Source organism: Bipolaris oryzae (assembly GCF_000523455.1).
Source record: "Bipolaris oryzae ATCC 44560 unplaced genomic scaffold scaffold_23, whole genome shotgun sequence".
Classification (NCBI taxonomy): domain Eukaryota; kingdom Fungi; phylum Ascomycota; class Dothideomycetes; order Pleosporales; family Pleosporaceae; genus Bipolaris; species Bipolaris oryzae.
In genome coordinates, this window is record NW_006911299.1 from 82,228 (window position 1) to 109,584 (window position 27,357).

A 27,357-nucleotide genomic window follows, 5' to 3' on the forward strand; every position below is an offset into this window, starting at 1 on the left:
CGGTGAAACGAGAGGCAATGCAGAGAAATGGGACAGCAGACAAATGGGGAGTGGAGGGGGGAGGGGGTGAGAGAGCGACGGTAGTGAATGTGGACGGGCAGGCAAAGAGCTTTTTAGCAGCTTCCCCTGAAAATGAAAGGCAGGCCTGCCAAGCTGGTCTAACGCCGTCAGACGGTGGGTGTGCATGGGTGCCCCCATCCGCCGCCGTGGCCGTGACGTGCCGGGCATTGCGTTGCCCCTCTAAAAACGGCATGCGTCTACGACGACTGCACCAGCAGTACAAAAGCATGCCCGCCGCCCGCATGGGCAATCCAACACGTCTCGGGCCCTCACCGCGACTCGACAAAGACTGCGCGCCATGGCGGAAAAAAAAACCTGTCCTGTGAGGGCGAGCGCAGGGCCGGCGCGACACCCAGTCTGCGGTGGCTCTTGGATCTGCGATCTGCCTGCATATCGATAATACAAGGCCGCTCCCGTTGAGCAGTAGCATGTACCAGGTACATTCACTGTCTCGCTCACCATTGGGGGAGGGAGGGGGTGCCGTGCACCGGCCTGGCAGACGATAGTACAATACGCCCGAAGCGTGTTTCCATTACCAGACCGGCGGCCTTATGTGTGTGTATGTGTGTGCGGGTGTGTAGGAGTAGTAAGTACCAACGTGTACTTTTTTCCTTGTCTTTCATGACAAGAGACAAACAAAGACACGCGAGGCTTACGCCCAGCTGTCAGCCAAACCGCCCCCTTCTCCCTTCTCCCTTCTCCCTTCTCCCGTCTCCTGGGCCTCGCCTCGCCTCGCCTCGCTGCTCTCCACTCCCCAAAAGCCTATCCGCGGCGGGCCTGTCTGTGTGCTCCCTTCAGGTGTCGCTGGCTGCATTGGCTTTTCACATTGGTACCCACCCACCACCATGTCACGTCATGACAGTGCGTTGAGGCGAGGGCCGGCACTGGACCACGTCCGGAGCAGAGACACACCGCAGCGCAGCGCAGTGCAGCGGCGCCATCGACAGGCCCCGCGCTGATCAAACCACGCCAGGCGAGCCGCCTTCGCGCTCGTCCGGCGATAGCAGTAGCCCGGCCCTTATCGCAAATGCAATCGACGTGGCGCTCTTCTTCCGCTGCAACCTAGCCCGCGCCCGTAGCTCAATTCAACGGTTGCAGCCTGCTGGCGCCGGGCGTTGTGCAAAGGGGGGAGGGGAGTGCCGCTGTTGAGGCCTGCTCCGTCCGCCCGCTGTCCGCTGCCTCCGCCCTGGGCGTCCGCTACCATTATTGCCTGCGACGCCGCCATGAAGAAAAACTATCGAGCGACCTACTTACTCGGTGCTCGACAGCCGCTTTGGTGCCACGGCCTGCATGTGCATGGCTGTCACTCGTCGACAAATGGCCCGTTGGCAGCTGCACCCGGGCGAGGCCCTCAAGGCAAAACCATCGCGGCATGACGACACTGCGGTAAGAAATGCGCGCTACCAAAGCCGGTGTAGACCCCAGTAGCCAGTGAGCTATATTAGACTGCCCAGTTTCCAAGTTTGGGCGGTTGGGTGTTGGGCAACTGGCAAATGAGAGGCTCTGCAGAAGCAAGAAATCGGCACTCCGGCCGGGAGGCTGTGCTCGCCTTCATTCTTACGCCCACTGCTCGTCCTTGTAGATCCGGTTTTCTGTCTCTCTTCCATGGACAGCACTCGCGCTAGGTCTGCTCCACTGGCTACTAAGTACATACACGTTCTCTACCGCTGCACCATGAAATCCAATCCCATAACCACCGGCTCCCTCTAGCCTGCGCTCGTCCCTTCACGCTCCCTACATAACACCTGCGCTACTCTGCGCACATCCAAGTAGTACATGCATACATACATATGTACATAAACATCACTTGCGCTCTTGCCACGTGCCCAAAATGTCCGCCGCCCTCCTATGCACCATGGCCCTTTTCGCGCAAAATAGGAGACTCGACGTGAACGCACCCCCTTGACGTGTGTCCAAGTAACTACTCTACATAATACCGACGTACTTACCACATCCATCCATCCATCCATCCATACACTACGCACACGCAGTGCCACCCAGGAACCCCGTCAAGCACATTGGCTCGTTGCCACCAGCTAGAGCGGCGTTGGAATTGCCCTCGCAGCCTCATTCAATTGGCCGCTTCACCCGCATGCGACTCCGCCACCCAAGAACTACGTTTCACCTGCACAAACCCGCCTATCCAACAATTGCACCGTCCGGCCCCTCTTCGCGACACGCTGCGAGGCGGTGCAGCCATGCGTACCATTCTGCCTCCCTCCTGCTCCCTCCGATTGCCACCGCTACTGCTCTTTACCCACAACCTGAACCATCGCGTGCTCTCCTACCCACCTATTATCTGTATCGCTTCCGTAGATCCAACAAGAGGGGGGGGCGGGAATGCGCGCCGCGGCAGCAAGGCATCTGAAAACGTCAAGCCCCAATTTAGCAGCATGATGGGCGGTGGGGCGACTGGCGAAATCCAGGTGGAGACTGCGAAATTGTGCATACGCGTCGCATGAGACCAATGTCCTTACCCAAATGTTCGGACAAACACCTTGGAGCAGCCAGACGGGCATGTGTCGTCGTGCTGTCATTGACAAATAAACATGATGGCTTCTTGCTAGCACAAGCATATGTGTTCTGCAGCTCGTGGCGACTACGCGATATGCTGACGCCCGCTCAACTGGGTGCAATGGACAAAGGAGCGCCTCACAGTCTCGAACCGCGCACGTGCCGCTAATAACTTGGTAGCCAGCGGAAGTAGGTGCGGTAGGGCGGTGGCAAAACTTTGGGTTACATAATACATCATTGTATAAAAGGTTTCAATATATCATGTATTTACCTTGTACTAGTATATAATAAGTCCATACTAAGCCTAAAAACCTAGCGCTTAGAAAGATTGAGATGTAATACTGCTGTATTGGGTGATTTTGATACATCCGAAGTCTGGCCGAACAAAATCGCCCTACTTGCTCCACTGCCCCTACTTCCGCTAATGACCAATACGAAATAGGGCTAGCATCAGGGGTACGGCTGAGCGCTTGTGGATCTGTCTTGGGATGCTTGGTCGGCCTTAGATTTCTTCACTCGTTGTGCCTCAGAGCTGTTTCTTCACACACTCTTTTGTTTTACCCAGTCAATCATTCAGTTTTTAAGTTAGTTCCTTTTTGCATACAGTCTTCTTTGCTGTTGCGCCACGCTCCTTGACCCATTTTGCGCATTACCAAACGCCCCAAGACGCGCGCCTTGCCTTTGATTCTCGGCGAACCAGCCTAAGCTCTTGCCAACCCCAACCACACATCTTGGACAACATCTTGTGCTCTCCCTATCGAAATGCGCGGACTCATTGCGACCACGGCCCTGCTCGCAGGCGTGCAGGCGGCCGTTGACCCCATTGTCATCAAGGTACCACGTCGCGCGACAGGTTGCGACACCAGTGGCTAACAGCGCGAAATAGGGGCAAAAGTTCTTTATGAAGAACAGTGGTGAACAATTGTAAGTAACGCGCTCACCACATCTATTCCAAGCCAAGCTAACGCCGAGCCAGTTTCATGAAGGGTGTTGCTTATCAACGTAAGCATTCAGCAGGCCAAGATCAGAACACAAGACTCACAACCAGCAGAGGAAGTAAACTCCAACACCACAGCCACTTCGACCGATGCGCTCAAGATCACCGACCCCCTCGCTGATTCGGCAGCATGCAAGCGCGACATCGCTATGCTCAAGAAGCTCAACACCAACACCATCCGTGTCTACGCCATTGACCCCAAGAAGGACCACACCGACTGCATGTCCCAGCTCGCAGATGCTGGAATCTACGTCGTTGCTGACTTGTCCGAGCCTGGACTGTCCATCAACCGTGACGACCCTGGCTGGACTGTCGACCTCTACAACCGCTACACCAGCGTTGTCGATGAGATGATGAAGTTTGACAACACCCTTGGTTTCTTCGCTGGTAACGAGGTTAGCAACCAGCCCAACAACACCGTTGCCAGTGCATTCGTCAAGGCCGCTGTCCGTGACACCAAGGCCTACATCAAGAGCAAGAACTACCGTGAGATTGGTGTTGGTTATGCTACCAACGACGATGCCGACATCCGTGAGAACATGGCCAACTACTTCGACTGCGGTGACAAGGACAGCGCCATCGACTTCTGGGGTTACAATATCTACTCCTGGTGCGGTGACTCTTCCTTCACCAAGTCCGGCTTTGACGTTCAGACCAAAAACTTTGAAAAGTACAACGTCCCCGTCTTCTTTGCTGAATACGGTTGCAACACCCCCCGTCCCCGTTTGTTCACCGAGGTCAAGGCTCTCTATGGCAAGGACATGGTTGGCACCTGGTCTGGCGGTATCGTGTACATGTACTTCGAGGAGGAGAACCAGTTCGGTAAGTTTCCTTTTTGCTTCTGTTGAATTGCTTAAGATTGCATGCTTATAAATCCCCAGGTCTTGTTTCCATCAAGGACGGCAAGCCTGTGCCCAACGACGACTTCGACAACCTGTCCTCGCAGATTGCCAAGGCTACCCCAGTTGGTGTCAAGATGGCTGACTACAACCCTACCAACACCGCCGCTGCCTCGTGCCCCAAGGTTACCCCCGGAAAGTGGGAGGCTGAGTCCGATCCTCTTCCCCCTCCTGCCAACTCCAACCTCTGCTCGTGCATGATGGAGACCCTCTCTTGTGTCGTTGACGAGAAGACTGACGAGGAGGACTTTGGCGACATCTTCGGCTTCGTCTGCGGATTGAAGGACGGCGAGTACTGTGCAGGCATCAACAAGAACGCCACTTCTGGTCCCTATGGTGTCTACGGTATGTGCTCCAACCGTGAGCAGCTCTCTTTCGCTGTCAACGCCTACGCCAAGAAGAACAGCGGCGGCTGCAACTTCAAGGGCAAGGCCACCACCCAGTCTGCCAACCCTAGCCCTACTGCTTCCGGCTGTGCTTCGCTTCTCAAGGAGGCTGGTGTTGCTGGCACTGGCTCCGTCGCTGGCGGTGCTGCTGCTGCCTCTAGCACCAGCTCCGCTGGCGCTGGCTCTGGCTCCTCCACCGGCGCCGCTTCTACCCTCTCCACTGACGGTGTCTTTGGTCTCGGTCTCTACATGCTTGGTGCCGTTGCTTCAGGTATGGCTATGATCCTGTTGTAATTGAAAAATTCGGCATAATAGAAGGATTGTTTGATTGGGTTGTCGGTGGTTGACCTTGTCGTTTTTCACATTTGCATTGTTTGCGTGGGATTGCGCGTATTCCCATTTGTATCACTCGTTTTTCTTATATCCAATACCGCCGTGTGTGGTCTGTTATGGAATGTCCTTTTTTTTCGAAAGAAATTGTAATTACGCGCATGCGTATCTGTATAATCGATGTAGATAATGCAGTGCAATTATAGAAGCATTACAATCTGACCTCTGTACTTACGCGCTTTTGTGTCCTGATGTATGACTTTGCTTCGTTATATTATTAATTCATCTGAGCGCAGTATTCATTTTGTAAGGGCAAATAACTGGCCCCTACAGAATTGACAATTCTGACATTCTGATTCCATCGTCAACACGGATGCTTGCAATGTATCACGTACTTCACGTTTGCGCAGACGTTGGAGGGGTAGCTGATGCGCCTGACATCGAACCATCGCCCCACTTCTTGACTGTATATCGTAGTGGGCTGACAAAATTCCCTGCTTTACTATGGTCAGCCCGACCTTACCGTACCAAATAATTCACTTTCTATCCTTTCGTGGGACATCGTGTAGGCATTTGCATGTTGCGCAATTCAGTCTGCTCATCCACAGCTTCCGCCTGGGTTGACGTCATCTGACTGACCTTGGAAAATAACCTTGCAAATAAACTTGGCTTGGGTCATGCCTGTAACGCCTCAAACCCAAAGCATACAAACAAGAAGTCTACCGGCATATTCCTTTGGAGTTCTCAAGAGTAAGCAGGCGCCATCGAAGTACTCGAAAGACAGGATACCAGCAGATACATCAGTACGCTAGGAAACTATATGCGCCTAGCTATCGAAAGACACCATGAGCCAAACCACATCCCCAGCTCGGCCCACAGTTGATCATCTACGGCATGTCGTCAACAACTACCCAATCATCGACAATCACGCGCACAATCTTATCCTACCTCAACATATAGACACAATACCATTTGAAACCATTACTACAGAAGCTCAAGGTAGAGCTTTGAGAGATACTTTCAAGTCGCTTTCTCATCTACGAGCAGCTAAACAACTACGTCTACTGTACGAGTGTGGAGAGGATGCGGATTGGGAGGAGATCCTTGCACAGAGAGTGGAATGGCTTCGAAGCAACTCGGACCGTTTGCACCAACGATGCTTTGAGAACGTACACGCATTGCTTATTGATGATGGCCTTGCTTTGCCGGACAAAGTCTTCCCTTACAAATACCACGACCGATATACCAAGGCACCTACCAAACGCATCGTGCGCATCGAAACTGTTGCTGAGCGGCTGATGGAAAGTCTTGTGCAGGATGCATCAGAAGACGACTTGGCGAAAAGTCAATTTTTGCCACAGATCTGGACCGACCTTACCGACGATTTTGAGAGGATAATTCAAGAGGCTGTAGAGGACGAAAGCATTGCTGGTTTCAAGTCTGTCGTATGCTACCGGACGGGGCTGGATATTGAGCCTGAATACGATGAGGCTGCAAAAGCAGTTGGTCACCCTTTCGAGCGCTACGTGAAGACGTGTATTCGTAAACGCAACTTTCGAATGGAAAAAAAGCCCCTGAATGACTATCTAGTGCTGCGAACACTCGAGATACTTTCGGAGCGGTTACCACATCCTGATTCACTTGCGAAACCCTTCCAGCTGCACACCGGCCTGGGCGACAACGATATCAACTTGCTGGAGTCCAACCCTGCCTTTCTTCAGCCGTTGATAGAAAATTACCCACAAGTCCCCTTTGTCATTCTTCACTCGGCATATCCATATACACGCGAAGCGGGCTACCTTGCAACTGTTTACCGACACGTGTACCTAGATATTGGCGAAGTTTTTCCCATGGTCAGCAGAGATGGTCAGAGAGCGGTCCTCCGTCAAGCCTTGGAGTTGGTTCCCGGTAGTAAACTCCTCTACTCTAGCGATGGTCATTGGTTCCCAGAGACCTTCTGGCTTGCTAATGTGCAGTTCCGTGAAGTCTGGCTTGAGGTAAGATGAAACATATGCTGGATTACATGTTCCGATCATGCTGATCAAGCTAGCTACTCCTCGAATATATCCAGAGAGGCGATCTCACTCCTCACCAAGCCATTGGTATGACGAAAGATATCATGTTCAACAACGCTAATATTCTCTATGACCTGCATTATCAGGCAGTGTTTGATGAGAATATACAGTTATCGCCGAAGCAGCTGACATACAATGCAAAGCCCAATGCGCCAATTTCTCCATATCAATCACCAACTGCAACACCAGGACCCAACATGCCTGTATTCGATCAGGCTACTGCTCCTCAGCGCGCCAGCGAGTCTGCGTCTCCTTACGTACCACCCAACTTCCCACCACCACCAAAAGTACCGCAAGTATACGACATTGAACTGTTTAAAAGCTTCATGGAGAATAATCCAAATACCAAATTCATCTATGTGCAATGGCTTGACTACACAGCCACCGTTCGGAGTCGTGTGGTTCCCATTAGAGAATTCACACGGATAATAAATGAAGGCAGACGTATAGGGATCTCGCGAGGTACCACTGGGATTTTACAAAACGACGGCCCGACTTCTGTTATGAACACCACAGGTCAAATTTATGTTGAGCCTGATTTACGTTCACTTTGCCGGACACACAACAAGGACCCTCTCCCAGCTGCCACGGTGTTTAGTTACTGGCGCTCAGAGAACGGCTCCGCTCTTCCAGAAGATCCCCGTAACAATCTGGAGATACTTATCAACGACCTACAATACAACTACTCAGCCACTCTGCTCATAGGGTTCGAGATCGAAGTCACGTTTCTCCGTCGGAACACACAGTCGTCATCCACCAATGCCGCACAAGCAGAGCCATCACCACTAACAAAGACGCACGCTTGGAGTACCATGTCGCCCGAACAGTGGACTCAACTACCCTTCCTGGGTGAGATTGTACTCGCACTCGAAGACATGGGTATTGAGCTCCAACAATTCCACGCCGAGTCCGCCCCAGGCCAATATGAGTTTGTCCTGCCACCGCAACCACCGCTCCTGGCCATCGACACACTGATCCAAGCACGACAGGCGATTGCACAAATAGCCAGTCTGCATGACTTGCGAGCAACGCTGCACCCACACCCATTCGAAGGAATAGGCACCGCAGCCCACGCACACATTAGTCTGCACCCGCCTGATCGCGACATGCAATTCTTCGTCGGAGGCATATTGAGACACTTACCCGCCATTTGTGCATTCACTATGCCACAAGAAGATAGTTACGCAAGAGTTAAGGATAACTCTTGGTCTGGAGGATCCTGGGTACGTTATATCCCTTCCACTTCCCCCCCCCTTTTAATGACCCAAGAAAAAAAATACATCATCTAACGAATACACACAGGTAGCATGGGGCACTCAGAACCGCGAAACCCCTCTCCGCCGCATCGGGCCCGGCCACTGGGAAATCCGCGCCCTAGACGGCACCGCAAACATTTTCTTTGCCCTCTCCGCACTGCTCGCAGCAGGCATCCTCGGTCTCGCGGCCAACGAACCCGCATCTGCATACCCCGAACGCGACATCTCTGTCAATCCGGCCAAGCTGGATGACGAAGATCGCGCGGAACTGGGTGTGACGCAGATGCTGCCCAAGAGTCTGGGCGAGGCAATGGAGGCGTTGCACAGGGATGCGGCGTTGCACGAGGCGTTGGCACCTGGGTTGGTGAAGGATTATTTGGCGATCAAGGATGGGGAGAGGCGCATGTTGGGGGCCATGTCGGAGTATGAGCGCAGGATGTTTTTGATTGATAGGTACTAGGGGGATGAGGGGCTTTTTGCTGCTTCCACAACAGATGAATGGAATTAGGGGAAGACATTTGATAGTCATCAAGTATACATGTTTTGTCTTGTTTTACTCCACATCTCCTCTTTTGTATAACATTCACACGGTTCTACATACGGGGTATCTCTTTTCTACTTTTCTTTTCCTTCTCATTTCTCAAATCAACCCCAACCCCTTCATCTTCCCTATCATAGCCTTCGCTTTCACATCTCCCCCCGCATCATCATGCGCCCGCTTAGCGTGTTTAATCAACTCGCCTCTCCAGCGCCAGTAACTACTTTCAATCTGCCTCGCTACGTCTTCGCCCTCCACCCGCGCAACAAGATGACAGACCCAAATCAGTCTTCTCGCACTGATGAATCGATGTTCCATCATGGGCCGGATGATCGCAGCGCGCACCACGGCTTTGGTGAACAACGGACCAATAGGTAGCGAGTACGTCTGAAGGTAGTTGTAAAGGTAGTATATCGAGCGCCACGTCTCACGATGGGAGCGTGTGGTGCTGATCGAGTAGAAATGAGCGAGTTGGTGGATGAGGACTGTGCGGTCCGAAGTGGGTATATCGGCCGTAGTAGTGGCATAGACTTGGGGTAGAGCGCGATTTGCGGAGGCACGATCGAGGATTGCAGTGAATTCGCGGCGGGCTTGTAGATAAAGCAGATGTTTCTTTGTGTGGGACAGGGCGCTTGCGGCGGATGTAGAAGAAGAGATGAGTTTGACAAGGAGGTCGGTTATGCCTTGGCAGGTGCGTAGAGCAAAGGCGTAGTGTTGACGGGCTTGTTCGTTCATCGATTCGGTTTTGCGGGGGAGCGAGGCTGCTCTTTTTATGAATCGAGACTGGATGCTTGATGCGTTTTCCAGCATGAATCCGTGCTGTTTTATTATGGATAGGATGCGATATACGGATATCAAATCGGCATGGCGAGTGAAGGTATATACAGTCAGGTCTACCAAGGGTGTGCAAGGTAAACCTTCTCTTCGCATGCGAGCAAAGACACGCCCTAAGAGTGCTTCAAAATCTAGAGGTTCTTGAGACGTATGTACGGGAGCATAGATGAGCTGCAATGTCCTCTCTCTGTAAGATGCGTACAGTGTTTGCTGTGTCAATTGAAATGTCAAGGCGTGAAGCAACACATGGCCTTGCATTCTGCCAGGATTGCTGTTCCTGAAGACATACTTGTTCACTGCTGCAATCGCAGTGTCGAGATGGTCTGCGCTAGACGCGTGAGAGGCTGAACGTTTATCGAGACCTTCAAGCACCGTTAACCATGCGTCGAGGCGATATTCATGAGCCCCATTCCGCAGTTTAGTTTCCCGCGCAACAGCTGTGACCAGAGATGTGGTAACCGATGGTATAAGCGATTGAAGCTGCTTTCGTGGAAGACAGAAAAGTGTCTTTTCTAGAGTAGTACAGAGCCTGTAGTCGGTCGCAGCACGCGCAAGTAACAATATGGTGCTTTGTTGTACACTGTTTTCGCCTGTGAAGATTGAGCGCAACGCCTCTCGAATGTCGATGTTTTGAATCTTTTCCGTGACCAAAGCCAAGGTGTGTGCTATAGAGGGCTCGATCTGGTTGTTTGGTGAAAGAGCGCCTTGAAGCGCCAGCCGAATGATGGAGAGAAGCTCGGTGTCCTGTGAAGAGTTCTTCGAGACTGGGGCAGACCACGCCAACTCAACCACTCTCATGGAAAGGTCATGGTAGACTTTGGCAGCGTATGGAAAACGTGCTGAAGATTTCCCTAAACTGTCGAGAAAGTCTTGGCTTTGCGATGTGTACATGGGCGGAAGTGCGAACGATTCGTGTTCCGAGAGAATATTTGAAGGATCCCAACCAAGTTCTACCACGTACTCGACTACCATAGTATTGTATATCCATGCATCCGAGTGGACTGGAAAACAGGACTTCCAGGCATTGGCAAGGAGTCTGTTGCGCTCAGCAAAGGATAGGTCTCCAGCGCATACGACCTCGGATTTGAAGTCGTCGAAGCGGGCCAAGATATGCGCGCTAATCCGTTCGATATCCCCACTTGAATTCCCAGTAGAGGTGTATTCGAACTCGTCAGAGTTTGGAAAGGCGAGTGGGTTGGGCTGGGGAGTCGAGGCTGCATGCGAATGTGAAATACGATCGAATTGAGGCACTGGGGAGCTCGGTGGCTGTTGATTCACTACTATCATTAGTAGAGCAAATTGTGTTTTTACATGGCAGACATACAAAGGTCCAATGGCTCGGTCCTGTGTGGCAAGGATGGCGCTTCATATCTCCAAGCGGGCTGCGACTCTCTGCGGAAGGCAAACAGAACGCCCAGGTTGAAGAGCGATTGGAAGGTGTATTGAGGATGAAACCCCGCAGAGACAGTCATCCGACGCTTGGCTGCCCTCCTCCTAGCCTCCAATGGCCCCGGGACATTGCTGCCATGGCGTCTCTGGTGTGGACACGAGCTAGGGAAAAATGAATGGAGGGCGCGGACGAGGAGGTCGTCAGAGATCCATATGTGATGGGCAGTGGGCAATTGGAGCGACTGCACTGCTCTGCGGCAGGCAGCAGACGGACGGCGCATCAAGCGGGGTGGTGGTCATCGAAGTGGGCGTACAGCTTGGTAGGCCATTGAGGGCATGTCCAAATTGGGAAGCGGGCAGTGCACGTGACAGTGATGACTAAGAGGATCGCGAGAATGGCTTGGTGGTTTGGTCTATGTGCTTACGTACATGCTTACAGGTCATAGTAGGTGGACACAGATAATGGGGTGTGCTTAACGGGAGGATGCGACAAAGCTGGGGAACTTTGACACGGTCTTGAGTCTTGAGATGGAGCCTGCCTGACTCCGTGGTGGTGCGCCTTTGTCTCAGGATACCAAGACGATTTGACGGCTGTCTAATGGGCCCGTTGGCGGCGCAGAGGCTGAGGCGCAACGGTTAAGCGGGGTGGCCGGCAGGGAGGCCGTGTGTCGGGTTCGCAGACAGGACGGACATACATGGACTATGGATACAAGAGGGGGAAAGCCAAGGGAGGGAGGGAGTGGACGTCACGCAGAGTAAATATGTACATGTGTACTTACATACGTGTGTGTGTGTGTGTGTGTGAGCGCGTACGTGTGTGAGCGCATATGTACCTCCGTAAGTACACAGGGTATGCGGGTGAGCAGGCACACACACAGGACACGCACCGGGCGTGCACGTCTAGAGTTCTCGGTGAGTGGTTGGGCCGGAAGAAGCGGGCAACGGGCAGCGGCGTGTAGGTACAGCATAGTGATAGGATGTTCCGGGGGTTAAATGAGCATGAAAGCGCCGTCAAGCCACCGCGTCGCGTTTGCTGCTCGGCGAGGCGACAATGGCGCACTCAGCAATCAGTCTCGGTCCCAACAGTGGGACGAGTGGATCGCGCAGAGGTTCTCGGCCTGCAATCCAATGATCCAAGGGCAAAAAGCAAAGTTGAGCGGCGACAAGGAGCCAACGTCGGTAGGCGTCGAGCCAAGGGCCGTCGTGGACGCGGTGCAGGACCGCGCGGCGCCGTAATGGCACTGTGTAATGGCACAATGTCAGCCCTCAGGCACACGCACCCCTGTCGGCCGTGGCTGCTGGTGAAACGCCACTGGCTGGGCCGGCAGCCAATCACGGCAGCGTGCCTGGCAGCAGGTGGGGCCGGCTATTCCGCCTTGGACATGGCGCTGCACCGGCGGCCCTCGCACCAGAGGGCCCGGCGAGCGGCATCGTTGGTACTAAGGGCAGCCATGGCAAGGAGAAGAGCAGTTAACTACTGTGTAAGTAATACTTGCCTGTGTGTGTGTGTCTATGTCGTGGCAGCACTGGCAGCACTAGAGGCAGATGAAGGGGGCCTGGCAATCTGCGGCGCCCTGCCCGAAGCGGTGTCGTGTGCGTGCGAGGGTACGGGTGCGTCTGACTGCCACTGCCGGTGCGCTAGCTGCCAAGGCTGGCTCCTGCTCTCCTGGGCCGGCGGTGCCTGCCCATCCCGACTGCTGACTGGGGGCGCCCTCTCCTTGCTTTGCTTTGCTTTGCTCTTCACTCGCGATCCACTTCTGTCAAGGCCCGAGCCTCCTCTCGTTTGTCTGCTTCACCCGTCTGTCACTTACCTACCATCGACATACATCCACAATCGTTTGACCTGACCGCTGCCCTCCACATCTCCCACCGCCCCTTCCCCCCCGACTGTTTTCCTTCCTTTTGCCTACCGCCTCAGGGGTGCATTCCACGGGGCATCCGAACCGTTTCATCGACATCTGTCCTGTCCCTACGCCCTCGGTTTCAACCTCTCAAGACGCCGCTGGGCATCGTTGACCGAGCCTGCTTTCCTGCCTGCCCGTACCCAGTCACCCATACTCGCACACAGGCACCACCGTCGATTATCAACATCCCATCTTCCATCGCCCCGTCACCCAAGTAAACCCAATCAGCCCACGCTCGACCCTTTCCCCCGTTCTCACGCCGCCCAAACGCCCATCATCCAACAACAACAACAACAACAACCACAGCCTCGCCCTCATCCCCGTCCATCAACCCGTCGACCGCCTCATCTAGCGGCCCATCCAGGCACTGCCTACTGAGGCCTTGCATGTGTAGACGCCCTTGCGCAAAGGCCAAAAGTGCGACACTCGCACTCAAGCACCCCTACGGTCAACCGATACACCGTTGACCGGACCGCCGAAGCACCATACCCATCGTCACGGGACCAGCCTACCACTCCACCACCATGGTCTCCTTCGGATTCGCCTCCGCTCTCGCAGCGGCTTCCATCATCGCCATGGCCTCTGCCGAGACTGGCACACCAACTATCAAGAACCCCATCACAACACCCACCGTCACAAAGCCCGCCAGTGCCATGACCAGCATCGGCTGCTTCGAGACCGGCCTACCACTCGAGAACCATGGCTCTTACAACTTCCAATCACCGGGTAACTGCCAACTGGTCTGTTTGCAACTCGACAAGGACGTCATGGGTTTGTCCGACGGTGAAAACTGCTGGTGTGGTGACGAGATTCCTGCCAAAGCATGGCAAGTCAAGAACGAGACATGTAGCACCACATGTTCAGGTGATGACACCACTGGCTGTAAGTCAAATATGCAAAATACTCTTGTGTGTGTATGCGCGTCATGCTAATCCCTCCCAGGTGGTGGTAAGAATCTTCTGTGGGTTGTCCTCACCGGCAACACCAGGAACCAAGTCGACTACTTTCAGCCATCATCATCATCCAGCAGCAGCTCATTAGCACCACAGACATCTAGCACTGCGCCATCATCCACTGCCGTTGCCAGTGCCACCGCCGTTCCGGTTCAGCCACCTCCACAGGACGACAAGCCCAACACAGTCGCCATCGCAGTGGGTGTCGTCGTCGGAATACTAGGACTGGCAGCCATTTTGTTCGGTGTTTGGTTCTTGTTGCGCCGGAGACGTCAACAGCAGGCTGAAGAAGACTACCGTCGCAACGCCGCCAATGTTAACTCATTCGTTGGCAGTGGCAAGCTGCACACGAGCAACTCGTCCATGAACGACTCTCGTCTGGACCCGAGCTTCATGGACCGAAGGCAGAGCAACGGCAGTATCGCAGATAACGAGGACTACTCGAGGCGGATATTGAAGGTAAAGCAAGACGTGTCAGAACACCCTCGTGACATGCTAATATGACACCAGGTGACCAACGTATGAGCGCCAAAATAAGATACACTGCGCACAACGATTGCGCCCTTCACCTCAGCCCTTTCCACGGTTGGAGTCGCTGACGAACAAAACCTCAATACCCTCGATACCGCACACACCTAATCTCCTTCACCTCATGTCTCGCACTACGGTGTGCGCGACCACGCATTGACGACGAGAGTAAGAATCATCTTGCGATTTAGCCCGTTACTATTCAGTATATGACGGATACACCTTGAGCCAGAATTGAACGAGGACAGGAAAGATTTGTAGTAGCAGAGTTTTTGTCCCTCTTCGTGTTATATCCCGATCCTCTTTGTTCTTTTTTTATCCTCTTTTTTTATTTCCCTTTTCCATCTGGGCGTTCGTGGGGTGTTAGATACCGGGCAATTGAAATGGGCAACTTTACAAACTTAACATTTGGCGCACATACATTGCGGGCACCAAGGTCCCTCCCTTATATTTTGTTCTTTGTTATACCGGACGGTAATCTTACGTCCACCACATTCCTTACCCCCCCAAACCACCAGTCAAGGACATTAGTTTCTGTCCTGCCGCTCCTTTGTATCCCCAAAAATCAGCAAAAACCTAAAATCTCAAAACAGGCACGCCCGTGTGTACTGTCACCACCATAAAGTAGTAGCCGATCCAGCAGGCGCCCAATAGTCTACTCTGTCGCCTTGGTCAATACAAAAAATTCAAATCAACAGCAGGTCCTGTGGAACAGCAACAACATGGAGTGAAGTATATGTGGAATGTGGATAGCTACGATTGGATACAGAGCGAGTATGGTGACTTTATTGATTACGTAGAATAGCCATTAATATGTCATACACAGGTCACACGACCGTATTTTTTTTCTTACGACCCCTTCTTTGCCCACTCGTATTCTTCTTGCTCCCACGCGTCTTTTCTCCTACCCTTACGCTCTCTGTCTCTCTTTCCCTCACTAAAGTCCGTCGGACCCGAGCGCCGGGTCACCCGCATAGCAAGGCAGAGCCAGGCAAAAAGAGGAAAGAGGGAAAGGCAACAGGGGGTGAGTAAAAGGAAAAAAGCCAAGGCTCAAACTCTCAGCCTTACGGGGGAGGGGGGGAAAATGGGAAAGAAAAGGGAAACGCGGCCGAGTTAGTACAATACTGCATACACACACGCACACACACATGCGCGTGCACACATAAAAGTCGTCGTCATCAACCCGTCTTACTGTACCTATACTATTGACATGCATGTATCCCTACATTACAACACACCCACACCCACGTCCACCCATCCACACACACACACACATATATATACCTACGTAACTCGTCCCCATTTTTATTTTTTTCTCTCCTTGCTCGTCCGTTTCCGCATCTTTTGTCCCCCTCTTTCTCTCTCTCTCTCTCCCACTCTTTTTCTCCCCTTTCTAAACATCTTCTAAAAAAAATAAAAAATAAAAATATATATATAAAAATATAACCAAATTCCAAAAAAAAATCATGAAGAATAGTGAGGGTTTTTATTATATATATTTTTTTTAGAAAAGAAAAAACTCGGTCTTATATATACATATAAAAGGGTTATAAAAGTGTTTCTTAGGTACTGTTAAAATAGAATAAAATGTATAACCAGGGATTAACCTAGGAAAACTACTACTGCTACTACTACTACTACTACTACTACTACTACTACTACTAAAGTGACGATGCGCGCGCGTGGGCGTCGTTTGTGTTTGAGAGAGAGAGAGAGAGAAAGAGCGCGTATACGTGCGTGCGCCCCCGTTTGTTGGTTCTTGGGGTTACAAGGCTGCTTGGAGAAGAAGAAGGGGAGGGGGGGAAGGTCTACTTGCTTACTTACGCACTTAGTGCAAAACTCAAGACTCTTTTTTTTCGGGGGTTATGCGTTGAGTGTGGGGGGGGGGCGCGCGCGGGTTGTGTTAATGCTTTGGGGGGCGGTTGTGCGTGCGCGCAAACACGCGTTATGTGAGGCGCAAACTTGGGGATGATTACGGCTTTGGGAAGGTGAGTTGGGTTTGGAAAGGGTAACATGGACATGGGTTGTGCATGACGTTGTTTGAGGCGGAGGGAGGGAGGGGTTTTTCTCGGTCTTGGGTCTTTTGGGTTGCTGGGGAGTGGGGGGGGGGATGGTGTAGTAAGGTGCGAGTAAACGATACTATTGGGGAGGAACACGGGTTTGCTGGTGAGGAATGAACTTGGGGAGGGTTCGGTTTGGTGGGTGCGAGTTGGTGTCAAGGGGGGTGAGGTCAAACGACCGTGGTTACCGGGCCTTTGATCCCGTTTCTTACATGTAATCATTGGGTGAAGGACAGTGCTAGATGGTCAATCTTTTCCTCTTCTTCTCTTTTGGTCTTGGTGACATTTTCCGCCAATCACTAAATGTGCATTGCCCTCTCTGTCTCTCCCCTGTTTCCAGCTTTTCTCTTCAACCCTGAGCATATCATTCGCATCTACCATGGTTCATTGCGACATGAACATGTTTCGTCATTGTCACTTGATTAACCCGTTTCAACCCCAACCCACGCACCTCCCCTCTATCTCCTACTACGTAAGACGTAAGTAGTAGAAACAATCTAAACCAAGTCCGTGAAACGGGGAGAATCCAGTCCAAAATCCCATCCTTCGTATCCCACAAGCACACCACCCCATAATCGCGTGACACCACACCCACCCAATCTTCCCCTTCCTCCCCACAACCACCCTCAAAGAAAAAAAGAATCCAGAACCTTTAATCATACAACCTACTTTCGCAAAAAACTCCCTACACAGTACCACGCCTCTCTCCCATGACCCCATCCAACCCGCGCACAGCTTGCACAAAAGGTCCACGTAACCACCACCACATCCTAGTAGTTCAGTAGTGGCTGTGCAAAAAAAAAGAGACCACCGCACTAAAGCCCTCCTCGTACTAGCGCCTCATCCCCCACTCCCCTGCTCCTCAAGTGACTTGCATGTGACTTGCATGTGACTAAGTAGTAGTAGCCCAGCCACTTTTTTCTCCCCTTGTTCTCAAACTAACACGCAAGGTGTTGTAGTAATGAGAATAGTAATTAAATCTTCATCCCCCCCCTTCCCCCCAGACAATCAAGAGATGTACAGACACACACACACACACACACACACACACACACACATCCATCCATCCAGTCACTCACTCACTCATTCAGGGAAATAAGGACAAGTATCGCCACTAAAAAAAATCGGTGGTTGTGCGGAGATTAATACTGGGGAAATCTGGTTTGGCTAGGCCAAAGAGGGGGAGAAGGGAGGAGAAGGGGGAGGGAAAGGTTGGTTGGTTGGTGTGGCTTTGGCAAAGTTTTTGTTTTGTGCTAAACTACTTATACCTATGCACAGTAAAATAAGTAAGTAAAATGAGCTTTTTTGAGGGGAGGGGGGCAATTAGTTGGTGGCTGGGTTGGGTTGGTTCTATGATTACCACAAAGTAGTAGTAGTATGTATAACACTCCTATATGTGATGTGTACTATGGGTGTGTGGCTTGACAAAGATACTAGAAACTTATATGCGTTAAGCGTCGTCATCGTCGTTGTCGTAGTGTAGTAGTGCAAACGTTGCCGCAAACCCTTTCTCTCTCTCTCTCTCTCTCTCTCTCTGACTCCTATCTCGTACTCGAGCGATACGGAAGCAAAAAAGGGGTGGCGTGAGACGCAGAAGTTGACAAGGCCTTTTAACGCAGTAAGCTTTTTTTTTCTTTGCACTGTTTTGTGCCTTCTGTGCATAGTAGTAGTACCGCGTCGTTTCTTCCTTACATAACTTTTCGCACATGTACGAACGGCGTTTTTTTTTGCACACACACACACACGCACACATGCACGCATGCATAGGTACGAAACAAATACTCACTCCGGGAATATACTTGACGTTTTCTCTCATCGATCGGAAGGGGGGAGGGGGAGGGGGCCTTGGCATCGTCGGTTGCTTACCACTACTTATGCATGGATTTGTTTCTAACGTACGGAGCCGCTGAGATCCAGAACTCGGGTTTGGCAGATTATTTTTTTTCGTTCTTTCTCTCTTTCGTATTGTAACCCTACAAAACAAGTGTTTCACCTCGCGTGCTTCTAGAACAACATGGCCCTCACAACCCATGGCGATGATGAAAGAGACACTGCTGAGATTCTGAGTAATGGCGCATAGCAACGATGCGGGTAATTAATATGAAGTGGGTTGACTGAGGCTGAATACGAAGGCCTTGTGTTACAGAAGGTGCAAGGTTTGTGGGTATATTTTTTTTCTTTTTCTTCTTCTTTTCGGGTATTGTGTTTCATGAGGTGGGGGTTAGTTTGATTCAGTATGCTGGATGGGTTGTTAACGCATGATTTTTCTTTCAATGGCTCTTTCGATGACATTCCTCTCTACTGCGACGTCAAGTTTGAAACTCCGCTTTGTGTTATCCTCCGTTAGGGTGTTGACTCTTGAACGTGTGGCTAGAGAGAAATAACGCATCTAGGTTTCAAGAGCAATCATTCTCGAGTCAGAAGGGCCTGTATGCATCCCTATACGGAATATCTGTCAATGACATACCAAAACTACACATCAGACCAACGAATGATTCAATTCCAAAACAAAAGACATACAAAGCTATCTAGAGGGGGAATATCGCATAGGGTATCAATAGCACGAGGAGAGCGGTAGAAGAAAAGTCCGCAACGAGCGTGTAAAGCTCTCGCTCAGAAACATAAGAAGAGGAATCGCGAAAAACAAGGTTGCCCAGAGAAAAGACCGTCCGAGTGTATCCCATGCCCATGTCTTTGACCAGTAGCCACCAGTCCCAAAACCATCCCAGCCTTTTACCGTATACCCGTAGGCCCAGCCAATCATGTAGTTCGTCATCCATAACCCAGTCAACATACTCATACACATGGTACAATCAATCATGCCTCAGCGGTGACCTAAGTTACTGCGTTGTTGCAACCCCGTTAGGTACTCTTGGAGTGATTGTGGCATCACCGATACTGGTCCTAGGATACTGGCCAGGAACATGGAGATCGCTTACACTGAAGTCGGTGCCAGTCCGCTTGACCATTCCAGGCTGTACCATTTCCTCAGCAGTATCTACCAATTCAACAGGAACAGGGCCGCCATTGACAGTCTTGCCAAAGGTAGGGACGGCGCCTACCTCAGACTCGCCTAAAAAAGACGACGTAGTGACTGGTGATTCAGTACCATTGACGTGCTGAGGATGGGTCTGATTGTTCATGATAGGAGCAACGATTGGTGCAGGTGTTGGTTGCACATTCGGTGCAACGTAACCAGTATCATCGATTTGATCAGGCCTGATCTCACCGGGATGTTGTTGCTCAGGGACGGGAGCAGAATGGTCTCCTGAATAGTTCATCGCCTGAGACTGCCCGTTCAATTCCTGCTGTCGAGCTTCTGCGTGTTGCTGGGCCAATTGTTTCTTCCGGTATGCTTCATTTGCGAGGGCTGCCGTCGCTGCTCCTCCAGCGGCGGGCGCAATCCAGTCACCATAGTTGTTGCTATCATGGCGTTGAAGGGACTGGCCGTTCTCAGGGTAGAATGGATAGTGGCTCTCAGATTGGACAGGTTGAACAGGATAGTCGTGGGCTACAGGTGCATACGATTGCTGGGTCACATATGGATTTTCGTGCGTGTACTGCGGTTGCTGCTGATTTGGCTGGGTATACTGTGCGTGTTGCATAGGCTCAAGGGGCTGGTGGGCTGATTCGTGCGCGAGATACATGGGATGCATTTCTTGTGGCGGTCCCCCGGATGCAGTTGTTAAATCATAATTGACCTCCGAACTTCCACTAGATGGCGAAAGGGGCGCTTGTAAGTTACGGTTGACCATTAAATCAGACGGAAATCGCCCACCTGGAGAAGGTCGTGTAGGTCGCGTCGAGGACTGGTCGCTGGCTTGATCTTTCAATGACTGGCTGGCGGAAAACGGAACGGCGTCTGCCTCGTCTTCCTCGAGACCGCCGTCGGAGCTGGCCGAGCGGGCGCTGCCAGCGCTGGTGCTCCTGACACTTGCGTGTCGGCGAACAAAGGCATTGCGCTCTTCGCCACTCTTCTCGGTCAAGGCCTTGATATCTTCAAACCAGGCTACCATTGTATCGTACGTCTCGGCCCGGAATACCCAAGTGTGGCCGCGGTGCATGGATCCAGCTTGACGGCCTTTGATAACGAACTTGTGGGAGGAACTTCCGGGCTGGGAACGAGAACCAAGCTTCTGGTCTGGCAGATACAGGGACATGACTGGAGGTTGAGTGTAGATGCGATCGGCAGATTTAAATTCGTGGAGATGAGTTGGTGACAAGACATACCTGTGCTTGTTAGGTGGGCCATGTGGAAGAAAAGGAATTACTTACCAGCCTGGGGTATATGATTTGAGATACTTGCTCTTTCTCTCAAGCATACCAGCCCTAACCTCTGTGGTAGCTGGATGGTATTTGCCTGGATACTGAATGTCCTCGAGTTTACGCAATGGCAGATCGGGGTCGACAAAGTGAGGATCGCTTCTCACAAACTTGCTCCATTCAAGGTCACGGGGCATGGCAATTGGGCCGTTCCGCAGTCTTTCAACCGTGTTGTACTGCTCGTCAGCTTCGCGCTTGAGAATACTGGCTAGAGCATTGTAGGCCTTTTGGATTTCGCCAACGACAATCGACTCGAGTTCGCGACCAGAGTTTTCAATGTTAAGGTAGGCCTGTTTTGGTTAGTTTGGCATGGTTTCTGTGCAAGTGCAGCAACTCACCCTGTGTAGGTAGTTCTCCTCGTCAATCTGCCTCTCGACCTGTCGCTCGACACCCAAACGGACGACATATGGGTCACCCTTGCCAGCAGCAGCTGTAGGGTCTGCCTCTGCTGTCGCGAGGGCTTCCTCAAGTGCTGTCACACATTTCCGGGTAATTTCCTTTTCCTTCTCAACATTGTTTTTGAAGTCTCCTGAAAGAGACTTGATTTCCTTGATCTTTTGCGCCAGGTCGGCTCGGAGGCTACTGAGTTGGTTGATGACGTCTGTCTCCACGTCCCGGGCCTTGTTGGCTTCAGCAATTGCCTGCTTGTGGAATTCGCGGAGGATGCGGTTGGCGTCATTCAGACCTCCCTCGGTGAGGAGTGCAGAGGGCGCATTGGTATTGTTGATTACGTTGGAAACTTTGAGGAGCGACTTGGCTCGGTGTTCATAGGAAGCAGCGACTTCTCGGAAATAGGTAATGAGGTCTTTTAGAAACTTGCGCCAGGCTGCGACATGTCAGTGAGCAGTTCAACCAATGGGCCAAATGATAACGTACTTTGAAAGCGCTCTGCTAGGATTTCGGTGGGCGAGCCTTTGGTAGGGACGGGCGTGTAGAAGACACTATCCTCGCGATCATAGCCACGTTCTTGGTCGTCGATGGGCACGCCGCGAATGCTGCCAGCGTGCATGGACTTTCTGCTTCCACTACGCTTGAGACTGCCGGTCCTCTTTACGGAGCCCTTCTTCTTCAAGGTGCCGCTGCGTGAAGGCGTGACGCCCTGGTTCAGGGTCGAGGAGCGCGAGGAGGAGCGCGGTTGCATGTCGCCGTCAATGACTGAAGTGCCCCGAGTGGGCGCATCAAAGTCCTCCTCGAACCTGCCGAGGCGGGAGCGGTCATAGTGAGCTAGTGGTGGAGAGGATGCAAAGTCATTGGTGCCCACGCCGTATCCTCGGCTGAGGTGGGCTGGATCGTCGACCTGTGGCACAGATTGGTAGGAGGCCGAGGGCGTCACTGGTCGCTGCATGGCCATGTCGGATGGTTGACAGGATGGCAGGCTTGGGGAGAGCAATAGAAAAGGCAAGCGGGCAGCGGGGATGGACCCTGGCTGATATACGGAGGAAAGGGTTCACAGCAACAGGGAGAAGAAGTGCCGTGCGGGTTGTGTGGCTGGTGGTGACGTACAGGGTCGTGCCAAGGGAGGCGGCGGGGAGGCCAGGGCGGAGATTGCGTGGGGCACGAACGGGAACAAAGTCAAATCGAGGGTGCGGGAATGTTGATGTACAGCGTAGATCAGCATGCAGGTGCGTCAATGTTGGGCGAAAATGGGCGCACGCTCCAGGTGAATGGATGTGTCGAGGAGCTGCTTGCAGTGAATGTCAGGGACAGGCAGCAAAGGGGGTATAAGGCCTGGCGACGGGCGGCTTTGTGGCAGCGACAAGAGGCATCCAAGGTGTGCGAGTGATGTAATGCACAACACACGAGCGTCATCGTCATTGCGCAGATGCAACAAGCCAGCCAAATCTGCCCGACTCGAGCCTTTAGTCTGTGGCGCTGCTCTTCATCTGGCCTATCACCAGGGCGCGTCAAGGCCGTCCGGTTGCGCAGTCTTCCGAGTCGCCACACATGCGCTTGCACCACCACTGCCAACAAGGCATTGCATATATATCTATCTATGTATACATAGCGATCGAGGTCGTTATATCCGGGTCACTGATCGAGCATTGGCCGTATTTCTGAGTGAGTGTTCTACAGGTACACCTCTATCGACACCTATAGACTATATATGTCTATGTATGCCTGTACGTAGAATGTAGTAAGTAAGTACTCGCTGCTCAAACACGTGGAGACGAAGTGGGGGGGGGAAGAAGAAAATCAGCCGAAGGTGCCGGTCCGGGACGGAGTTGCAGTTGCAGTTGGAGATATGCTTCTGCAGACCAGAGCGAATACGGCCATGACTATGCCCACCTGGACACGTCTTGCTAACTCTCGCTCTGTCCAAGTTTCCCGTCTGCGTGCTGCAGTCCGCGTGTACCCTGGAAGACCCCTTTGCCCCAATGCTACCCTAAACCCAAGTGCCATCGCTAGTCGAAGCAACCAAGAAACCCGAGCATTGGACCCGTTCCAGTGTCGTCATCTATGAAGCCACCAAGATGGCCACTGCTCCACAGCCTGCACCTGCAGGTCCAAGATGGCGTGCAGTCGAGTCTGCATGCACATGTCAAAACCCGTGACTTGCTCGGTATATGCCTACATATGTATGTATAGTATGGATTCGGGTAGCAGTAGGAATAGCTGCAGCAAAATGCAGCATGGCCAGTGCCTTGTCCTCTAGTGCAACATTTGCAGTTTCTGCGCTTCTGATTGGTCAGCACAGGAGAAATACATGTGCAATGCATCTCGCCTAGTGCCCTCCACCATACCAGCATGGAACCGCTAATCGTCAAAGGAAAAGCATATCAAACACCTTCCACTTCCGGCCCCCAACTGTCTACTACACACCGCTCCCAAACAAGACGTTGCACATGATGCCCGACTACCTTGTCCACCATGGCGGCTGCACACTCCTCTTTATATGTCTATCGAGAGATTGTGCCTCTTCTCGCTTACATCCAACTTTCGCTTGGCCACCTGCTCCTGGACATGGCATGCCGCCTCCGGATTGCACGGGGACTTAGTTTGTATGCAAACGAGATTGGCGAAGTGCTCGCCGCGGAGCCGGCCCAACGAGCAGTGCTCCGTCTCCAAAGTAGTATACACAACTACCCCTATCTGCATTTAAACATGTACATCCAACTCGAAGAAGAAGAAACTAAACTCCGACGCTCATTTGCAGTCAAACCACCACCACCACACACATTGTTTGCCCCAACAGTAAACATCAAAGAAAGAGTACCATGCACAAGTCATGGCGCAAGGCCGCTTCCAGAAACCGGTCATGAGGCCTCGCTCACGGGCCTTTGTCGCGAATATATATTAACCGACAGCACATAAATGCCACTGCCAAGCAATGCTTGCCGGGTGCTTGATTACACGGCGCATTTATTTCGAAACGCCTTGTATCGGCGTCTAGGCACAATCGACCATCTGCTCCACTTGATTAAATGCCATGTCCCTAATTGGGAGCTTGCTGACTGCCGCCGCCGGAACTACCGTGAAAAAAAAGCCTGGAGTGCATGCCAACTCCTGCACGCCATTTCGCTATGGTTCCCTTGTGGCGTGAATAGATTGCAGCCCAGCGATTGACGTAGACAACGGCAAGGCTTGGCCTCACAGTCCTGAAATGGGCAGCATCTTGTGTATCATGACTACTCTTAATGACTATATAAGACATGGGCAAGACGACAGAATAAGGCACCTCACCTTGCCTTAGCACTCATTCACTACCACTCCACCTTCATCCACTCTTTCAACATGAAGTTCTTCGCCGCTGCCATTGCTCTGCTGCCCGCTCTTGGGTCAGCCCACACCATTGCTCAGCGTGTCCGCGTCAACGGCCAGGACTTTGGCCTAGGCAACGGTATTCGTGTTGCCTCGTCCAACAACCCCATCACCAACGTCAACGATGGTGCCATGGCCTGTAACACCGGTGTCTCTTCGTCGAGCAAGGTCATTGATGTCAAGGGCGGTGACAGGGTTGGTGTCCAGTGGGGCCATGTCGTTGGAGGAGCCCAGTACGTTTTTTTTTGCAATCCTACACTCTAGATGGATCCATTACTAACCCCTAACAGAGGCGCCAACGACCCAGACCACCCCATTGCCAAGTCGCACAAGGGTCCCGCCATCTTCTACATGGCCAAGGTCTCCAACGCAGCCAGTGCCTCACCCTCTGGCCTACAATGGTTCAAGGTCGCCGAGGACGGTCTTGAAGGCACTACCTGGGGAGTTGACCGCATGATCTCCAACAACGGATGGACTGAGTTCACCGTCCCATCCTGCATTGCTTCAGGCCAGTATCTCGTGCGAGCTGAGCTGATTGCGCTCCACAGCGCTAGCTCCGTTGGCGGTGCACAGTTCTACATTGTAAGAAATCGAGATTATATGCAACTAAACCTTTACTAACATTTTCACAGGGATGTGCTCAAGTCAACGTTTCGGCCTCAGGATCAAAGACTGGAACCACTGTTAGCTTCCCTGGCGCCTACCGGGCCGATGATGCCGGTATCAAGGTCAGCATCTACAACTCTCAAGGTCAGCCCACTGGCAATGGTCAGTACAAGATCCCCGGCCCAGCCAAGCTTCAGTGCTAGAGAGGGAGAGAGTAGCTGTGGTGGAGGGCTTGTAGTATAGGAAGGACCAAGTCAAGGCAACAGAACAAGGGCATTTCTCTTCTCAACACTTCATTTATCCATACTTTGTTAGCCAAATGAAACATTACTTTGTGCACCACCAACAACAATCTCTCTCTCTCTCTCTCTCTCTCTCTCTCCTACTAACTAGAAACATCAACAACAATCTTCCCCCTAACCCTCCCCCCCACCATCTCCCCCTTAACTCTCTCCCACGCCTCCTCATACCTCTCCTCCTTCAAAATCCCCTCAACAACATCCTGCACGACAACCCTCACCTCCCCGCTCTCCACCAACCCCGCCACCTGCTCCAAACACTCACTCCTATCCCACAACATAACATTCGCATACCGCGGCCCCACCAGCCACCCTTTGACAAACCTCAGAACCTGCCTCGGATACGTAAAATACGTCAACGGCCCCCCCATAGCCGTCCTCTCCGTCTTATCCCCGACAATCGTAACATACGCCCCTTGTCTCCGCAGTATCTGGCCCCAATACCCAAACACGTCTGTCCCACCCACACAGTCAACGTACAAATCATACTTGACCCCTTCTTTCCCGACCTTTTCCAAGAGCGCCTCTCGCACGTTTTGCGTGGTGTAGTCGATGACGTCGTCGGCGCCCAGCGAACGTACAAATGAGGCGTTGCGCGAGGAGCAGATGGCGGTCATGTGGCTGCCGTGGAGTCGCTTGCCGAGTTGCAGGCAGAGCGTGCCGACGCCCCCGCTTGCGCCCGAGATGATGATGCGGTAGGGGTGCGAGGGGGTGCTGGGGGAAGAGGGGAGCCAGGAGAGGCAGGCGTAGGCGGTTAGGGCGACGAGCGGGATGGCGGATGCCGAGGCGTGAGGGAGGGATGGGGGTTTTTTGGCCAAGGGGGAGGTGCTGGGGGAGATGGTGAGGTAGTGTGTGAATGTTCCTTCTGCAGTCTTTTTGTTTGGAGGTAGAGTGGTGGTTAGTTGGGGTTTCTGTAGAGGTTGTGGGGTGTTTTTCTGCACTTGTTTTTCTTTCTGTATGGGACAAGAAAAAAGATAATGATGGAGGTGGTCGTGTAACGTGGGAACCACGCTGATATAATTATGTGAAATATAGAAGAAAAAATAGATGATAAAATAGAGAAGAACATACAGGTTTATTGTACAATCCAAACACCTCGTCCCCAACTTCCCACTTGCCTTGCTTCTTCACTTCCTCACCTACCGCAACAATCACACCCGAATAGTCCCTCCCTATTCCCTTCTCCTTTTTACCAGCCAGCCATCCTACAACGGGATTGCCCCAAAGCTGTATATCCACAGGATTTATGGCTGCAGCATGGACTTTTATCAAGAGTTCGTTGGGAGACGGTGTTGGGACAGGCGTGTAGGTTAGGTGGGGAGGGGAGCAAGGGGTAGTGTATGTTAGGGATGTGTTTGATTCTGGGAGGGAAGAGTTGGGTGGCATTGAGGGCATGTTTTTTTCAAGTTGATCCGGATGTGCTGGGTTGTGCAATGGGGCAGTGTTGTATTCTGAGGTGTGTTTGTGAGAGATTGTGTGTGTTTGTATGTGTGTGTGTGTGTGTATGTTTCAGCAGTCCAGAAATTGGAACATGTTTTTCACTATGAGATGTGATGGATATTGTTTGGATTTATAATCATCTTTATCCTTACAGGAAGTTTCGGAGGCGGGGGAGTTAAGAAGCGGCCTCGGTACATGTACCTTGCA

General features: G+C 52.1%; 9 protein-coding genes across 9 annotated transcripts; 5 read left to right on the forward strand and 4 right to left on the reverse strand.

The window, feature by feature from the left end:
* Window positions 1-822: 822 nt before the first annotated feature.
* Window positions 823-1,434, reverse strand: COCMIDRAFT_23778 (uncharacterized protein; the record flags this gene model as incomplete). Its single annotated transcript, XM_007686823.1, has 2 exons — window positions 823-1,122; window positions 1,315-1,434. The coding sequence occupies 2 exons, from the start codon at window positions 1,432-1,434 to the stop codon at window positions 823-825; spliced, it is 420 nt and encodes a 139-aa protein (XP_007685013.1).
* Window positions 1,435-3,336: 1,902 nt separating this feature from the next.
* Window positions 3,337-5,150, forward strand: COCMIDRAFT_87270 (carbohydrate-binding module family 43 protein; the record flags this gene model as incomplete). The annotated part of the gene is made up of 5 exons (XM_007686865.1): window positions 3,337-3,408; window positions 3,461-3,498; window positions 3,551-3,576; window positions 3,626-4,393; window positions 4,453-5,150. The coding sequence occupies 5 exons, from the start codon at window positions 3,337-3,339 to the stop codon at window positions 5,148-5,150; spliced, it is 1,602 nt and encodes a 533-aa protein (XP_007685055.1).
* An 881-nt stretch (window positions 5,151-6,031) lies between these two features.
* Window positions 6,032-8,977, forward strand: COCMIDRAFT_87444 (uncharacterized protein; the record flags this gene model as incomplete). Its single annotated transcript, XM_007686866.1, has 3 exons — window positions 6,032-7,183; window positions 7,237-8,484; window positions 8,564-8,977. 3 exons carry the CDS (start codon window positions 6,032-6,034, stop codon window positions 8,975-8,977), a joined length of 2,814 nt encoding a protein of 937 aa, XP_007685056.1.
* Window positions 8,978-9,157: 180 nt separating this feature from the next.
* Window positions 9,158-11,559, reverse strand: COCMIDRAFT_87355 (uncharacterized protein; the record flags this gene model as incomplete). Its single annotated transcript, XM_007686867.1, has 2 exons — window positions 9,158-11,103; window positions 11,214-11,559. The coding sequence occupies 2 exons, from the start codon at window positions 11,557-11,559 to the stop codon at window positions 9,158-9,160; spliced, it is 2,292 nt and encodes a 763-aa protein (XP_007685057.1).
* Window positions 11,560-12,277: 718 nt separating this feature from the next.
* On the forward strand, window positions 12,278-12,752 carry COCMIDRAFT_23782 (uncharacterized protein; the record flags this gene model as incomplete). The annotated part of the gene is made up of 2 exons (XM_007686824.1): window positions 12,278-12,457; window positions 12,549-12,752. 2 exons carry the CDS (start codon window positions 12,278-12,280, stop codon window positions 12,750-12,752), a joined length of 384 nt encoding a protein of 127 aa, XP_007685014.1.
* Window positions 12,753-13,706: 954 nt separating this feature from the next.
* Window positions 13,707-14,660, forward strand: COCMIDRAFT_23783 (uncharacterized protein; the record flags this gene model as incomplete). The annotated part of the gene is made up of 3 exons (XM_007686825.1): window positions 13,707-14,064; window positions 14,125-14,594; window positions 14,646-14,660. The coding sequence occupies 3 exons, from the start codon at window positions 13,707-13,709 to the stop codon at window positions 14,658-14,660; spliced, it is 843 nt and encodes a 280-aa protein (XP_007685015.1).
* Window positions 14,661-19,563: 4,903 nt separating this feature from the next.
* On the reverse strand, window positions 19,564-22,397 carry COCMIDRAFT_2681 (uncharacterized protein; the record flags this gene model as incomplete). Its single annotated transcript, XM_007686812.1, has 4 exons — window positions 19,564-20,953; window positions 20,999-21,336; window positions 21,385-21,872; window positions 21,923-22,397. The coding sequence occupies 4 exons, from the start codon at window positions 22,395-22,397 to the stop codon at window positions 19,564-19,566; spliced, it is 2,691 nt and encodes an 896-aa protein (XP_007685002.1).
* A 2,381-nt stretch (window positions 22,398-24,778) lies between these two features.
* Window positions 24,779-25,614, forward strand: COCMIDRAFT_87449 (lytic polysaccharide monooxygenase; the record flags this gene model as incomplete). The annotated part of the gene is made up of 3 exons (XM_007686868.1): window positions 24,779-25,038; window positions 25,096-25,387; window positions 25,438-25,614. The coding sequence occupies 3 exons, from the start codon at window positions 24,779-24,781 to the stop codon at window positions 25,612-25,614; spliced, it is 729 nt and encodes a 242-aa protein (XP_007685058.1).
* Window positions 25,615-25,796: 182 nt separating this feature from the next.
* Window positions 25,797-27,096, reverse strand: COCMIDRAFT_34104 (uncharacterized protein; the record flags this gene model as incomplete). Its single annotated transcript, XM_007686837.1, has 2 exons — window positions 25,797-26,582; window positions 26,782-27,096. 2 exons carry the CDS (start codon window positions 27,094-27,096, stop codon window positions 25,797-25,799), a joined length of 1,101 nt encoding a protein of 366 aa, XP_007685027.1.
* Window positions 27,097-27,357: the final 261 nt, after the last annotated feature.